General features: G+C 40.1%; 1 protein-coding gene across 1 annotated transcript in view; it reads right to left on the reverse strand.

Annotated features, from left to right (window-relative positions):
* LOC135084746 (uncharacterized) overlaps nt 1-17657 on the reverse strand; it is a 68744-nt gene that overhangs the window by 21360 nt on the left and 29727 nt on the right. Inside the window, exons 4-11 of the mRNA XM_063979485.1 lie at nt 12345-12556; nt 9627-9791; nt 8229-8381; nt 7392-7544; nt 6555-6700; nt 2686-2778; nt 2067-2199; nt 1528-1615 (exon numbers count right to left, since the gene is read on the reverse strand). Coding sequence (XP_063835555.1) covers nt 1528-1615; nt 2067-2199; nt 2686-2778; nt 6555-6700; nt 7392-7544; nt 8229-8381; nt 9627-9791; nt 12345-12556 — 1143 coding nt within the window. The remainder of the gene's footprint in view (nt 1-1527; nt 1616-2066; nt 2200-2685; nt 2779-6554; nt 6701-7391; nt 7545-8228; nt 8382-9626; nt 9792-12344; nt 12557-17657) is intronic.

Below are 17657 nucleotides of genomic sequence, written 5' to 3' on the forward strand. Positions count from 1 at the left end.
TGTAGCTTTTAAATAAATGAAAATAAGAACATCAGTAAGCAACTATAGTAAATAAGAACCTCAAAGATGCCTCAAAGTCAACAAAGAAACGACCCAGGACCCATGATTAGGAGGGCCGACCTCAAATAAAATGAGAATGGGTCAGACAAAGAAAAAGAAGAAATGTAGCTTTATTCTTCGCAATCCTTTGATTATTTTGACCCTTAATAACAGACACAGTATCCTATATTTTAGTCCCTTTTGGGCCTTAAATGTAATAAAGTTGAAAATAATGTGGGAACTATATTCTCATTTGCCTTCTGATTTTTTAATCGTCAAATCATTAGAACTTTCTCATCCATTCATTACTTTAAGTTAGTCTTTGAAGATCCTGTAATTGTTATATCATAAAAAAGTTATCTTTCATGTACGCTTAATTTATTTCTTCAAACAATTTCATATCACAAAGCCCTTGAAAGCCCAAAGTTGTACTTCTTGAAGAACTATTTCATATTATATTTATTCCGTACAAAACCCTTTCAGATACTTTTCCAACACAACAATAAGGTCAAATTGGTCTTACGAATACCTATCCTGGACCTTTTGTAAGACCAATGTCATTTTGCGGTGTTTATATTGCTCTAATAACTATTAAACAAATTAAACAGCAGTAAGAATAATAAAATAGGAAAATATAAAAATGTATAAACACCGCAAAACTGAGGAGTTACTTACTTCAGTATTAATAATATTAAGTGAACATATTATCAAAACTACCACGCGAATATAAGAAGAATTTCATCAAATTATTACGTGTAATGTTTGTACCAAAATAACGTATTTAAAAATAGGGTAGTTTTGAAAATATGGCACTAGAAAATAGACAACTTACAATACATCGTAATACTGGGATTAGACAATACAATTAGACACAATTTAATTTTGTAGTCGTATTATTACACAACATTTAGCTGGTACGGAATATGAGTTTTGTTCCATAACTATTTTGTATTGAATTGTTGTTCAATACACTGAACAAATTGATTTGTAAAAGTCATTGTTGATCACTGAATTAATTGATAAATGACAGATATATTTTTTTATAATAAATTATCCGCTAAAAACAGTAAAATTGTAGATGATTAGAAAATAAAATTAATGAAGATCTAAAGCAGTTTTAATTTCAATAGTTATGGAAAAAAGCTCTTATCGCACAGCAAATAAAAACCAATTTTAATTGTTTAGCTAAATTAGAATTGATACTTTTTTTATATAAACAGTTTGCTGTACGATATTGAAACAGTCAATCACAATAGCAGTGTCTATCGTACGGGACTTTGATACTTGTCACTACTGCAATAGGGACTGCTTTCAATCGTACTGGACGGACAATATAGCGTGATGGCTGAGCTATTGAAGGAGAGAGTATTCGAACAGAGAGAGAAGGAATAAGTTCGCGAAATCTGTGGCTATATTTTACTGGCCACGTAAAAATGTATGCAACCTTATTAATGAAAAAATATATAAAAATCAAAGAGGTATACTCACACGAAGGTATCTTCTTAAATACGGTTTTTGCCATGAAGTCAAGGAACCTCTGTGCGTAGAAACTTGGCCTGTGCACTGAAACTGTATCCTGAAACATAAAAGATCATCGATAAATACATAAATTCTGTCCAATTTATTTTTCTATGAAAATTAATTCATCGGTTCCGGTATGAAAACGTAACAAACAGAAAGACAATATTTATTTATTTGACGTCCAAATGTATGTATGCAATGGACATCGCTATTGTGACAAGATAGCTCCGCTTAATGCACTTTTTTTTTCTTAATTTCAATAAGACTATGACTTATTATGTGCTTTTTTGTCTTTGTATGATGTCCATTACAATAAATGTTTCTTTTCATGTACTTTGCTGAAAAGAAAAGAAAAGAAAAGAAAAGAAAAGAAAAGAAAAGAAAAGAAAGAAAAGAAATGAAAAGAAAAGAAAAGAAAAGAGAAAAGAAAAGAAAATAAAATAAAAGAAACAGGACAATAATAATTTGGTACCAGAAATAAAAACAGTACAATCTAATTTACTTACCCCGTCGTGTATCATGCTTTTCCACGTGTGTTCAAGCTTCTTCCGCAGCCGATACGATTGTAGTATATCGATGATGCCCAGAAAGAGTAGGAGCCGCTCCCCGCGCGCGTTCCTCGCCGGAATACCGCCCGGACTGGAGTGGACAACGGTTTATTTACATTTTGACTAAGTCATTTATTTTTGCCAACAATGCTTCAGGGACAAACAGGGGGGCGCATTAGGCGGCCAGTTCGCTACGGCCAACTATTTCTTCCGTGGTATATGTAAGCGCGCTTTACACCTGACCTGGCAGTGCGACCAAATTTCATATATTTCGTTGGCCACAGCGACCTGGTCACTTAATGCGCGGGGGCCCATTATATTCCTTTGCTCAAAAGAAGCAGCAGAACTTAATAATATCAAAACTACAGGCACGCCATCTATCTGGATAATTGTAAAAAAATTAGAGGCGACAATAAACAAACGATGTCAATGTCGGTAATTAATTTCATTGACCATTGTGGTGATCCCACTTTTGACACAAACATTACAATATTCAGCTCAACTGTCTCACCACCCCAATAGGAATTGTCAGATTGTCAAGTAAACTAAAAAAAAGCCTATGTATATCGATACTCACGGCACGTCTTCCTCCTCATCAATAGGCTCGCTTTCAGCTTGGATGCTCTCCATAGCAGTGGAGTGAGCTACCAACCGCTGCCGATTGATAGACCTGCAATAAACAACAACAATTTATCACACTGGTTTATGTTACCAACGTCTGTGGTTAGTTATTTGTCATGGATTAAGACAGGCACGGATCTAGTCTAAGGGGGCGCCAAAATCATAATAGGCTAGTTTCCTAAAAAAAAATTTTTAGTCCGTCAATTTTAGTATAAAAAAAATATTGGACACGTATATTTTTAATTGTCAATCAATAATAATTACAAAGTTATAGTGCGTTGAAGTTCCGCGCGACGTCACAAAGTGCTGCACTTTTACGCACTCACTGACGTCACGGGCCTTTTCTTTAGAACTGTAGCACGCTTTATCTCTTTACATTTTCATTAGTTTTAAAAAGTGAAAAATACGTGTAGAGTAGTTTTGGATAAGCTAACTGACGGACTAATTAAAACTCTTGCTTATTACCCAGGAAACATCCCTATTGAAATACAACAAGGCGCCCACTGAAAATCAGTGTCTTGGTTGTGTCAAGATGATACTGAGTGGGTGCCCTTTTTGACAAAACTTTTTTTCTCTGTTGATGAATGCACATGTATAAATTTTAGTTGTCAAATAAAGATTTTTCTTTCTTTAACAAAAAAATCAATGCCTTGTATCGTACCAAAGCTGCAAAGGGCACGTTATTCTATCGGAATTATTTTTTTAAATATCTTACGGAACGACACTCATTTTTTATATCAGACACATCTAAGTCAATGAATGAATGAACTTTTTTAGGTATTTCAAACGCTGGGAGAGGGGCCACAGTAAAATCTTTACGACGGATAGAAAAATCGTAGATGCGTGGCTGGATTGAGAATAAATAAAAATTACTGGACTGCAGTGGACAACCAAAGCTAAATGAATGAAAATAAAAACAAAAAAATCTATCATACATAACGTCACACTTGGAGTAAGAAAAGTTGTAAATTAGTTATACTTCAGTCATACATGTTGGTTAGAAGGAGGCAGAAAGGTCACAAGACAGTTACGGAAGTTATTGCTAGAAAACTGATCAATGTTTTGAACAAATCTAACGTCAATTCAGTGATCAGTGTGATCAATACAAATCACTGATTTCACTGATCAATGGTTTGAACAAATTAATGTTCAATTCAGTGATCAGCGTGATCAATTCAAATCACTGATCATTGAATTGATCACTTTTTGAGAAAATTCAAAAACTGATCAATGGTTTGAACAAATCTGACGTTCAGTGCAGTGATCAATGTAAAAAATACAAATCACTGATCACACATCAGTGTATCAGTGTGTCATTGAATTGATCAATTTTGTAGGAAATTGGGAAAGTTTAGAACATCAGCCATTAATAACAATTTAGACATGCTTTAGTCAACCCACACAATAATATGACAGACGGAGGACATGCATTGTATTAACAATCAATTAGTACAAACGGGTAATTAGGTTTCATTATTGTTGCGTTAAATAAAGCCGTATACACACTTTTCATGTAATAACTATTTTAGCCTTTTACAAGAAAGTATGCCAATTGAAATCGCCCTAATTAATTGCTGTAAATAAATTCAAGAAATCTCAGCATTTTCTAATCCCTGTTCTAGGGAATAACAAAACAAATTATGTGTTTAGTTTTATGGATTACTGACATTTCATTTGATTAAAACTTTATTGCACACAATATTTCAGAGTGTAAAAGGCAAACTTAATGTCGTAATGGCATTGCCTTAGTCAAGCTTTGGGCCAAACAGAAAAAGAGCCTTAAGTTGATAAATTTCTGAATTTTGGCCATTCCGAAATACCGAATTTTCATTTGATTTCTCATCAAAATAAGGCCATATAAAACTAGATTTTTTTTCTTAGAGCTAGCGAGTGTGTACACGGCTTAACAGACCATAGACAAAACGTTAGACAAACATGAACATAGACAAATAAACTCGTACTGTGTCCGTTTGACTTGCGCCCCGAAATCTTCTTTCCCTTGGTCAGATCTGAAACGACCAACATAGAAACCTTTCGTATACAATATACAAATATACATAGTAAACACAATATACGTATTTGTATACAGACACCGAGGGTCCGTGGCCGAGTCCCCCTGTGTTCGACGCACCCGTGGTCGACGCCCCCGGTCAGATAGAAGCAATTTTTAATCAAATGTACAGTCAGTCACAAAAATATTTATAAACGAATAAATATTTATACTGATCGTACAAATAAATGTTTAATATTATTTTACCATAGTGATACCTAAAAATATAATTCCTATCATATTTTATCATAGGTTTTATTTACCTATAATAACATGTAAATCGTTTTACCTAATCAAAATAATTGTAACAATCAGTCTTTAAAATAACTCTACTCTCTCTACATTTAACTAACTACAAATAAAAGTTTTAATTATAAAAGTTTTAAGTATTTTTAACAAAAAAATAAATACATCATTTTAAATAGCGTCAAACATGCATGGTTTTCGTTGACTGTACTTAGTGCAAAAGCCGAAAAAAATATGATATTAAATTTATTGAAATCGGGGGCTTCAACCACGGGTGCGTCGAATACTGGGGGACTCGGCCACGGACCCGACACCGACACCGATAGAGAAGTAGATAAAGTATATTTTTAATAAACTGACGGCCGATGGGGCACCAAGGTTCTGAAATGGAGGCCGCGTACCGGAAAACGCAGCACCTACAAGGTGGACCGACGACATCGTAAAGGTAGCAGGGAAGCGCTGGACGCAGGCCGCTACCAATCGATCAACGTTTAAAGCATTGGGGGAGGCCTATGTTCTGCAGTGGACGTCCTATGGCTGAAATGGTGACGATGATATTTTTAATACATTCTCAACATAAAAATACCCTTTACTATAATGTCTTAGTTTAGCTTGCTAGATAATGTTGTAGGTACGCGGTTCGTTGTAAAACCAACCTTATCCTTAACTGGATAAAGTTCACTGTTACCACGTTCAGCTAAATCAGCTCTTCTCTTAGGCTCGCTGCCGTTGTCGCTCTACTCCAGTAAGTCCGCTAGAGATATACATAGAATACATACAGCTTCAAAAGTTTCCTAGACTATGTTGTCTTTGGGTCGTTGTAAAATGGACTTCATATCTATACAAATAAGGTTCATATTTACCTGGTCATATTCAGCCGGCTTGTCGTAAGTTTGCCGTCTAGATAGCTTCACGGATAATATTGTACGCAGTGCCTAGTAAAACGGACTTTATAGCAGTACACTATTCGTTGAAAATAGAATTGAAAATATAATTATGGTTATACAAATAAGGTTCAAAATTACCTCGTCCTATTCAATCCGCTTTTTTTAGGTTCTCCATAGGCATCCTAAATAAATGTGGTAAAATAAGACCTTACTGCAGTATTGCAGTTCGTTCTAAATTGGGCCTTATTGCATTATACGGTCCGTTGTAAAATGAACCTTACTGCTATAAAAATAAGGTCCTAATTTACCTCGTCCTATTCAATCCGCTCTTCTTAGGTTCTCCATCCGCGTCGTCGTCGCTCTGCCGAGTCCGTCCTTTTGCGAGCTTCGGTCTTCTCCCGTTGCGAGTTTCGTAGATTATGTTCTCATCAAGTCATTGTAAAATGGACTTTATATCTATACAAATAAGGTTCATATCTACCTGGTCCTATACAGCCGGCTTTTCGTAAGTTTGCCAACGTCGGCCCAATCTAGATAGCTTCATAGATAATATCGTACGCAGTGCCTAGTAAAACCGACTTTATTGCACTAAACTATTTGTTGTAAAATGAACTTTATTGCTATACAAATAAGGTTCTTTACCTCGTCCGATTCAATCCGCTTTTCTTAGGTTCTCCATCCGCGTCGTCGTCGCTCTGGCCTGAGTCCGTCCTTTTGCGAGCTTCGGTCTTCTCCCGTTGCGCTTCGTCCAGGTTGTGGATGCCGACTAGTAGGGAGTAGTCCATGATCTGTGGGTAGATAAACAAATGTCATGATATAAAGTGATAGTTATCGAGAGGACGAATTAAAGATTGAATGGTCTCAAGATGATCCCTTAAGAGTAGGCACACACCGTTGATTTTTCGTCGGCCGATAGTTTAGTCGGGCAGTTGATCAGTATGGGCATGTATGGGAGTGCGCACACTACGCCGATTCGATTTGGCCGATTCTTCATACAATTTAAAATCGGGCACAACTATCGGCCAACTAAAAATCAACGGTGTGCGCTTACTCTAATTTATATCAATAGGGTAGTTGATGACGTCAGTTTTTAACACGCAATCCCGTAGATTTTACATACCTAAGCACGAAGGACTTGACAATATCTGATACTGATTTTCCATGTTTCTTGATCCGTCTTATAAGGCCCATAGTAAGCGTCGTAGTGGAAATCCTTGGGGAGGCCTTTGTCCAGCAGTGGACGTCCTATGGCTGAGATGATGAACGAAGGAAGGATGGTCCCGTCCCTTAAAGCTGTCCAGCACGCGGCAGTCGCGGCCTTAGTACGTCGCGTACCATCGCGTCGTGTCGCTCATGTAGGGTTCCATCGCGTCATGTAGCGTAGCGTCGCGTCCTGTAGCGTAGCGTCCTGTAGCGTAGCGTCGCGTCCTGTAGCATTCCGTCGCTTACATCTAGGATCCTGGGTCAGTAGGATGGTACCTTAAAGCTCTCCAAGACTCGGCAGTCACGCTGCATGGTCTTGATGAGCGCACTATACGTGTCTGCCTCCAGGAATATGCCCTCTGTATGGTGCTCCATGAAGTCCAGGTCTTTGTATGTAGGCGACTTCTTTGTTCTTTCGCTTTTGTTCGCCTGTAGAAAGGGTTTATTATTAGGGGATTGTACAGATCACTAAAGCTTAATGTTTTTTTTTCAGCTGACAAGTCAGCGTAACCCACTTGCTGATAAAATCTCTGATAGTTTATTAGAAAATTATCTCTCAGATACAACTTGAAAGCGAAACGAACACGAGTCTGTCTGATATTTTACCGAAGCAGGAAAACTGGCCACGAAGAAATGTCTTTTCGAAAAAAATCTAGAGCAAAATCTGTACAGCCGGGTTGGGATGCGCGTCGTAAATAATGCTATCAATGATTTTTGGCGAAAAATATATCGCTTACAATCGATAAAAATGGCGCGGATAAAGCTTATCGCGGCGCGCATCCTAGTCCTACTACTCTTAACTTTCTCATACAAATTATTAGGAGTCAGTAAATGTATTCTCATAAATAATACACTGCATACATATATAACTTTCACATTATATTGCCTTATTTTAAATACAACCCATCACTTAGCACAAAAGCGTGCGGAGTCGTCCTCGCGAGTCCCTCTATTCTGACGTTTCTAGTGTGACATTGGCATTACTACTTCAATGTCACTATGACAGCAGCTCATTGGCTATAACGATACCGTTATTTTAACGTTTAGATATTTCACAGTTAACAAAATAAACGAACGTGTGTCTTATGACTCCTGAAACTAAAATAGACTCACCTTTCTCTTATAAGTGGATCCTTTCAAGTCGTACTTCTGGTGCAGTTTCACAGACGAAGGCAGTATGTTGTTCATAGCAACCAACCGCACGTTCTTACTGTTGCACTGGTAACAGTATAGTCCGAAGAACTTCGGTAGTAATGTGCGCGGGTTCTGTGGATGATAAAAATAAAACTTTTATGGCAATAGTTTAATAAAATAAGAGAGGCGAAAATGACGTCACAATCTGGGCGAGTTATGTTAAGAGGAAAATGAACTTTAGGAGAGATGTTTGAGCTGAGAGGGGTGAAAATGGCTCATCAAGGTATCAGAGAATCAGAAAGTGCGAACTTTTAGCACCAGATGTTGTCCCGTAGTAATGGTAAGGCAAGCTAATTGGGACGTGTTTAAGTACCCTGAGAAGGGACCCAAAAGATTTTCAGATTGACGGGTTGGTAACGGTGATCGTGTAGCCAGAACCTTGCTGCCCTATCGGCCATCAGTTCTGTGTACTATGAAGTGGTATTGGGCGGGGCACATAGCTCGCAGAGCTGATGGCCGCTGGGGCAGAAAAGTTCTCGGGTGGCGACCACGGGCTGGAAGACGTAGTGTGGGCAGGCCTCCCACTAGGTGGAGAGTCTGGTGAAGGTCGCGGGAGGTGCCTGGATGGCGGTCGTTGTGGAAATCCTTGGAGGAAGCCTTTATTTATTTATTTATTCATGAATAGAACGGTAGTACCAATTACACTATTCAAACAAAACGTAACAAAGCTCAGAATAACATTTAAGTAATTAAAAACTATTTAACTTAATTTAGGAAAAGTACATAAATCAGATGCGATTATTTTCACAGTAACCCAAACATTCTGCTAGTAACGTACTCCACTCCTCTGCAAATACGTCACATTTTGGTTTTTGGTCCAGGAAACGATTGAAAGCACTTAATGTACGTGGTATAAGTGATTTCGATCTTGAAACCGTGCGACACGGAGGAACAGCAAACAATGCATGCCTTCGACTACGATAATAGTTGTTGGGTGCGAACAGCCTCAGTAATTCATTGAGTAAGCCAGACATGTTAAGTCTGCTGTGTAGCAGCTTAAGGATGAAAACAATTTGTTGCATAGACCTCCTAACTTCCAACGAGTTGTACCCAAGACAGAATAAACGAGGTGGGATATAAATATGGATAGTATCCATAGACACGTTTATAAAGAAATCTTAGAAAAGCCTTTTGCACCTTCTCCAACAATAAAATATAGGTGACTTCATAGGGGTTCCAAACACACGCGCTCGATTCTAGTTTACTGCGAACAAGTGAGTTGTATAAAAGTTTTATAACACACTGGCTCCGGAAATCGCGAGCATTTTCTTTGTTCAGCAGTGGACGTCCTTAAGTTCAAACAAAATCGTGGCTCACCTGATCGAGATTCAAGTAGTAACCGGGCAGCAGTTTCTGCAGAAACTCCCCCTCTTTGTGTTGGACCGTCTTTATGATGAACTCGTCGTCGTTGGTCAGGTAGAATATGCTGCCTGACGCTCCGGGGTTGCTCAGTTCGCGAAGCGGCGCACTGCACATTGACATCTGTAATGAAAGGGTGGTTAGAAATATGGACGTCTTCCAGTTAAGAGCTCTTTAAATTAGACATCAAAACACTGACAATTAGACACTGAAAATTATATACCAATTGCGTTGGAATAAAAATGACACGTCAATTACCACATGACAAGACCGCACGGTCTTGCAAATGGACGACAAAACGTCCAGCTCAAAAGGTCTAATTTGAAAGAGCCCTAAAGGAGGCGGGCGTTATAAATGTGGACTTCTTCTGGCTAAAGGCAGTTGTCGACAGAGACGGGAAAACGTGAGAAAGAGACAGAGACCTCAGTCAAGTAACGTAGTAAGTCTCGGTTGCGTGTCTTCTGGGCCGAAAGAAGATAAAGACAATAGTTTTTGCTGTCTAGTTAGACGGGTTGGGGAGTTCTGATGTGTCCTTTAGTTGCCCTTTACGATATTCACTGAAACTCTACTCTGCTGGGACCACACAGCACGGGTTTTCTTTTGTTATTTTTGCATTATGGTCCAGTTTGTGTATGAGATTCGAATTAGCCGGATTATATCGCTATATTGACCAGAAAAACCGGTTTTTCACTGCACTGACCGAAAAAATCTACATAACTTTCACAACCACTACTAAATACAGAGAAAACTTTATAAACCTCACCTTAACCCAATTAATTAGAAACGCAAAAACACTAATTTCCATACAATTTCGATAACTCGAAGGATTCCAATTGTGGGCGAACCTTGGAGTAATCAGTATGTTTTAATTGACAAAGACCATAGAGCAACACGTGCGTGGTTTTGAAAGTGTTTATGATTAAGAGAGTACTGATAAGATTTGACGAGAAAATTGTGGCATAGTACAGTGCAGGTTCGTATAAAACGTTACTTAACTGTGAATCTACACTCAAGACTGTTATTTGGTAAAGCCTGGTCCGTGAGCACGTAGAATTTTGTCCAATGACCCCAAGCTACCCATCCTTATCGCTCGCGCGTAATTATATTGCTGTCGCGACTGTGCGACGGGCGCCCGCAGTGAGTGTGCGAGCGCGACAGCAACATAATTACGCGCGAGCGATAAGGATGGGTAGCTTGGGGTCATTGGACAAAATTCTACGTGCTCACGGACCAGGCTTTAGTTGGTTCAACTTTCCTAAAAGAACACATAATTTCAAGTCAGAAAGTACAATTACTTTTCAATTTTGAAAACAAATGCAATGGAGTTCTTTCTTATGGGACAGGAGGCAAACGAGAAGAAGGACACCTAATGGAATGATGATTACCATCAGGTAAGTATATGGAGTTGGCGAAAAAGTGACATCATAGATGTTTTCATAAATAAAGTCTATGCGACTGATTAACTAAATGAGTACTTGCAAATCTTCATTAACTCAAGGAGCCTTCACAATTTCACATGTCTCAATATTTTTTTCCCTACTAGCGCTTCGAGACAAACTTTTCTAAAGTGGTATTAGCTGAAATGAAACGTTTGTCAAAAAAGTATGCGATTGACCAGCAATTCAATCTTAAGCGAAGATTGAGGCTCTAGATGAGTCGAATTTCTACATTTAGATCAATCACAAGATAGAATCAATGACTGAGGTTGAATCCAGTTTAGATCTTCGTCTGCAATACGCACCTACTCAGCCTATGTTAATAACGATATTATAAGATAACATGAGCTTCATACAAACAGTCGAATAAATCTTAAAATAATAAACAACATTACAATGTACTGGTTTTTACATTTGGAGTTCATGTGAAATAGATATACAAATATTATTCTGTTTTGTGACGCAATTATTTAAGAAAGTGTATTTAGGAACATTGTTTATGCTCTCGATTACGCCTAAGTGGATTTTGATAAGACACAGATCTTTCTTGGAACTCATTTACATTTCTAGTTATTAATTTTGAAGGCCTTTTTGGTGATGCGGATTTCGAAACGCAAACGGAACTGGTCTGCGTGCGTGTATAATCACGCTGGTGGCACGCAGGACAAAGATTTCGTATTGTGTGATAGCAGCCAATCCGCGACGAATCCGCGCCCATAGTGACAAAACCTATAGATCAAGACACGGGTGACCGATTCCAGATCAGTGAGGGCATAGAAAACTTGAGTCATTTTAATTATCCTAGAGGATGATTATACTTATAGATAGACAATTTCCGACTGCAATGGGGCTTCTACATGCTCCGGTTTAGGTAGTTTTGGGTCTATCTGTCTCTTTTGTCCATGCTGGAATCTCCTTTTGCGTGAGAGGGATAGAAAGTAACAGTGCTGGAATGGAGCAGCCAAAACAAATGACAATCTGCCAAGTTACAAGAGGGAATATCTATCACCATCGGTCGCTGTCAGTCATCGCGCTTTGTATGAGAGGGATAGAAATATGGGGTACCTTTCTTTCGTGGAGTAACTCCGCTGAATAAATGAAGGTCAGCACACAAGAAGTAAGCAGACTCACCAGAAACTTACTGGAATTACTGGATGGGTTTTATTGGCGGTCCAGTTGTAGATCCTGGCTACACAATAGTTGAAGCAGTGGAAAGAGAAGGAAACAATCTCTTACTCACCAGGAAATCGTCGGGCTGTATCCCGAACAGGTCCCTGAAGTAGCGGAACGCGATCGGCGCGTACGTCTTGAACTTGAACTCGGAGTAGTGGTGGGCGGGCGTGTGATTCGACCCTTCGTGCGGGAAGTTGGTCGTCTCCACTGTCATGAAGTCCTGCATGAGCAGATCGCGCTCAGGCTTGGATGCCAGACCGCCGATTGCATGTTGGATTCCTGGAAAAGATGAAATAGTACATAGTTACTATGACGTATCACAGGCTTTTCAAAATTCATGGGGATTCTAAAGGTGTGAAATAGAGTTCACTGCTGGACAAAGGCCTCCCCAAGGGTTTCTACAACGACCGGTCCTGCGCTGTTTGCATCCAGGTACTTCCCGCTACCTTCACCAGATCGTCGGTCCACCGAGTGGGAGGCCTGCCCAAACTTATGTTCAGCAGTGGACGTCATATGGCTGAATTACGTGTTTTTGATACCTTTGTGACATACCAAAACCACGCAACGCCAGAGGCAAAATCTAGTTAATTTATATATCACATATTAATGTAAACAATAGACTTCATTCAGACTTTACCCAAAACCCTGATCTATCGACCTACATCCATATCACTAACCAAAACCTGTCTTATATAGAATATTTCCCAGAATACCTGTTTTATCTCGATTCGCGCACCGTTGTTTTATTCAAAGGAAAACTTTCAACGAATGTAGCTGAATAGTGTGGCCATTGTAGGTGGAAATTTTGGGATAGTCTTGTGAATAAATTGTACTACCATTTTATGTAGGTGTTTTAAAAATTGGCCTCTCAGATCTCAATGATAAAAACAATGGTGAAATATTTACTTCGATACCATAAAAACTCTCTGAGAATCACATTGATAGACTTTGTCAAAAACACTTCAAAAGCCGTGGGTCGGTCGTTGAATTGGCCATATCGTGCGTGATACGTCAGCACTATGTGATCAAGCCATCTTGCACGAAAACTCAACATCGTAAGAAAAAGTAAATTTTTAATCGTCGGATAACTTTTAACTGAAGAATATAGCATATTGACAGTTTCAGTATGGAAATTATGTCAAAATGACAAGTTTATTCTTCAGTTAAAAGATATCTGACGATTGAAAAATCAGCCTTAAGTAGCTCAGACGGTTAAGAGCAGACACCCGGCAAGCGAAAGGTCATAGGTTCGATTCCCATTTAAGGCAATTCTATTTTTTTAATTATTTTAAATCGTAACTTGTGCTTTTCGTAATCAAATTACTTAATTACAACATGGCCACCCCACGGATCGATTACAAATTACAAGATTACAACCGGTTGCCAAAGAGCTGTTATCACCGGCTTCCGGTGGCACGAGGAAACCGGTGGCAAGGCCGGAGCGAACAATGTCAAGTGCGTGATAACATCAGGTTTGTGGCTAATTCGCTGAAACGGTAGAACCAAATTGGCTCTTGTTCTTATTTTAGAACTTGGAATAGTGTGGCTTTTTTTAATGGGACTGGAGGCAAAGGCGCAGACGGATCACCTGATGGTAAGTGATTAACACCGCCCATAGGACATCCACAGTCCCGGGGCAGTTAGCTTAGGCGCAGACCACCGATTTTTAGTTGGCCGATAGTTGGGTCGGGCTGTTCATCAGTATGGAGATGTATGAAAGTGCGCACATTACACCGATTTCGTATCGGCCGATTCTTCATACAATTTAGAATCGGGCCCAACTATAGGCCAACTATAAGTCGGTGGTCTGCGCCTAGGCTTACAGGTGAGTTACCGGCCTTTAAGGTATAAAGTACGCTCTCTTCTTGAGAGATAGTAGGTCGTCCGGAAATACCGCAGAAGACAGTCCATTCCACAGTTTGGTTATGCGGAGCACCTTATAATAAGGGTTAGAAGTAGTCAGTCGTGCGTTTGCATAGTCGCAAATGGACATATTTTACCCTCGGAGAAGCTGGAAAACTCTTGCTTTTTCATGGAGAAGGTAGAAGCGAGCTTCACCCGGAATTCTCAAATACAGGCGAACCACTTTGCAACGGGGCGTCTAAGCTAGCTCAGTCTGACACCCCGCTGTTTAGTACTAAGTCCCAGTTCGCCTTCCGCGATGAGGGATGTGTACCTATCCAGGATGCCTACAGGGATATTCGACCAAGGAAACGCACAATCAATAACACAATGGCACTTATAATTCAGGTTCCACAATTATTTTCCTTATTCTAACTTCACTGACTCTAAGTTTATTATTATTACGAGCGATTACTTTACGGGTTACATCACAATTACTAATTATTGGCAATGAAAAGGATAGCGACGCGCCCGAGCCGCGTCCCGAGACTAGTTTATGTATCCGCGAGAGGGGCGGCGCCCTATGCGAGGTTTAGCGAGTGTTAGTCTGGATACTTATAACTAGGGGGGTGGGATGTGGTTCGTTAGCTCCAGCCAGAGACCGAAGCCTCGATGGTGAGTACGACCACTAGGGAAAGGCGTTGGACCTACGAGGTGAGGGGGTGTGAAATTCAGGAAGGGTGGCAGCAGGATTGCTACCGCAGGTTCGGGATGAGTATCTCATGCACTACTCGGTAAGGACGAGAACCGGTTGGCTATCAACGATAGAACGCAATCGACACGACGCTGTATGGCAAGCCGCGGATTAATGACGAGGTATCGGATCAAGCCAAAGTCGAACAGTTAGGGTTAGTAGGGAACAATGTGGATAGCTATTCGCTAGGGACTCTTTTGCAATGCAGCCGAGGGAATGATAGACGCGCGCGCGAACGTCTGGCTGTTACAATGGCTCCCGAGCGAATGCTAGGCGCCCGCGGTCGCCGCCGTCTCTTATATCGACGGTCCCTACGTATAAAAACGTATCTGAAAACGGTCAATTTTACAGGAGAGCGGTTTGAAGGTTTAAACATGTGTAGCTCGCGTTCTATTTATCATACATTGATGAAATTTGGTATAATAGTTTTATATGAGGTATATTTTATAAAACATGAAGAATTATCAAAAAATAATCACAATAAGTGTATTATTTGTCATTTACTCACTTATACAACGGAAAGTTTCTAATTACAAATTACGTAAGTGGTACTTACTAACTTTTACGTCGGAGTAATATATTTGTTTAAATTATTAACTGCCACATAAGTAGTTGTACACGGGAACAAAGATCAGCTACTATTGACCGTATCTAACTCTCTGTACGAGTCAACTCGCACATTTTTAACTAATTAATTTATTGTTAACTTGCATTTTATTCATGCACTTTGGCCAGCTACGCCTGACCTACATTTGGGACTTTGGTAGTTCTAACATTTTTATAATCAGTGCAATAAAGCATTCGGCAGCTAATACACGTCTTTCAATAAATCCCATCAGCGGTTGATACGGCGTAGTTGTCTGACATCTTGACATCAGTCTTACTTTGACACCACATCCCACACTCTCACTCTAGGCCCATAGTCCTGCTCGACGAGGCATAACAGCGTCGCGCCTCGTTTCCCAGATAGTTGCACTTTGGAGGCACTCAAAACTTTAAGATTCTTCCTTATCTAAGGGGTCTTTTGACTGAAGAATACTTGTAGAACCGGTAAATTTTCTTTATCAATAGTGCCGGCCAAGTTTGACAGCATGGCATCGAGTCCGAAGATCCACATGGCTCTTTTTTGAGTTCGATCTTGTGGAACATTGAATACAACTGGGTACTAAATGGAACCCTTTTCAAGGCATGGATATTTCAAGGTATCTGTCATGCAGATAGTTTCATCATTACAAGAATATCCTCATAAATAAATAAATAACTTTCACAGCGAGGCGGCTTGCCTGGGCGCCACAGACGGCATTATGGTCGCCCTAGGCCAGGGACCACATATATTTAAAGGCATCCCTGACACCTTCACTTGACGCCCACACCACTGTCAAAACTAAGGCCCAGATAAAATATCTAAGAATTATCCTGTTAATCACCAGTGGCGCCAAGTAGTGAGCGCAAATACGGTGACCTTATGTATATAACCAGTGGCAGCTCGCACTTTTTCCAATCCGTCGCCGTGCGAATGGAAGACAGCTTGCTTTTTCATGGCTGCTTCCCTAATTTGGAGGTCCGAAAACTCTCATGTCGGAAGGCTATGGAGAAAGGCCAGGAGCTCTATACTGGTACCTGGTAAAAGCATGATTCTGTCCCATCTAAGGCATCACCCTCATAGGAAAGGGTAACGCTGCCCATCTCCTAAGACCTCAACAGGCCCAGAAAGTCTACAGGGCTACATCGTCGTCTTTAACGCAGCGTGAAGAACGAGGTGAAAGCTCCGCCATAGGAGGACAGAGAGGCCGTTTGACGTAAGACTCGCTAGACTGTGCTGTAGTCTAATAGTTGATAAACCTCCTCGCCGTGGGCCGTGGCTAAGTTGGGTCGCCGAACCTTATTCGCACTCGTGCTGAAGTTTAAGGTTGCTCTAGCGATCGCACCATGACTGAGCACGGATCCTTCGAGCCCTACCTGTATTGCGGTGGCTAGGAGCATACGCCACACCATATTCTTGCGGGATAGCATAGTCAAAGCTATGTGGACGGTAACAAAAGTTGGGTGGTAATGAAGCACATGTATCTGAGAAGACAAGGTGCCACAAGAAGCTGCAGTACGATAGCGCGACTACGAACCAAGTGCGGGTGCATTTTAATTCGCTCCAGGGAAGGTGACAGTATGATTGCCTCCTATCTTCCTTCCTCGGTAATGGCCAGCGTAACGGGGGCGTGAGGCCGCACGGAAGGCATTGCATAGATAGGCCACCACCACCGTCTGCTGACGGTGAGTGTGTGTACGGAAAAGCTGTGTACTTCCAGTTGCTCTCGTCCCAACTGTCGCCGTGTAGGTGGGAGATCTTTGTCCGGAATCTCAAAGTTAGCACTTATAGAGAGTGACGGGGCACCAGGGTATTTTTAGTGGGTCCTTCCTTCTGACGGGTATATGTTTGCAATATCATGTAAGCATTATCATGTAATAGTAGATTCTAAATGCAGTTAATTTAAACTTTTGTTTGTAAGTGTTACCTGCTTATCTTTATTTCTGAATGCCTTAATATGCTTAATAAATAAATAAAATAAATTTTACGATTTTTTACTTGTATCATGTATTATAAAGTAGCATAGGAGAAGAACTTGGTTGCGTTGAGTCTAATAAATGACCCTAGATACTTCAGTCGTGTTGTATATCATATTTTATATTGTTTTGTCTTCACTTTTATGTCCACCAAATATTGCTAAAATACAATTTCTCAGCGTAAAACACCGTTACTGGCACTAACTTATAGACATAAAACAAACT

Source organism: Ostrinia nubilalis, chromosome 27, assembly GCF_963855985.1.
Source record: "Ostrinia nubilalis chromosome 27, ilOstNubi1.1, whole genome shotgun sequence".
Lineage (NCBI taxonomy): Eukaryota > Metazoa > Arthropoda > Insecta > Lepidoptera > Crambidae > Ostrinia > Ostrinia nubilalis.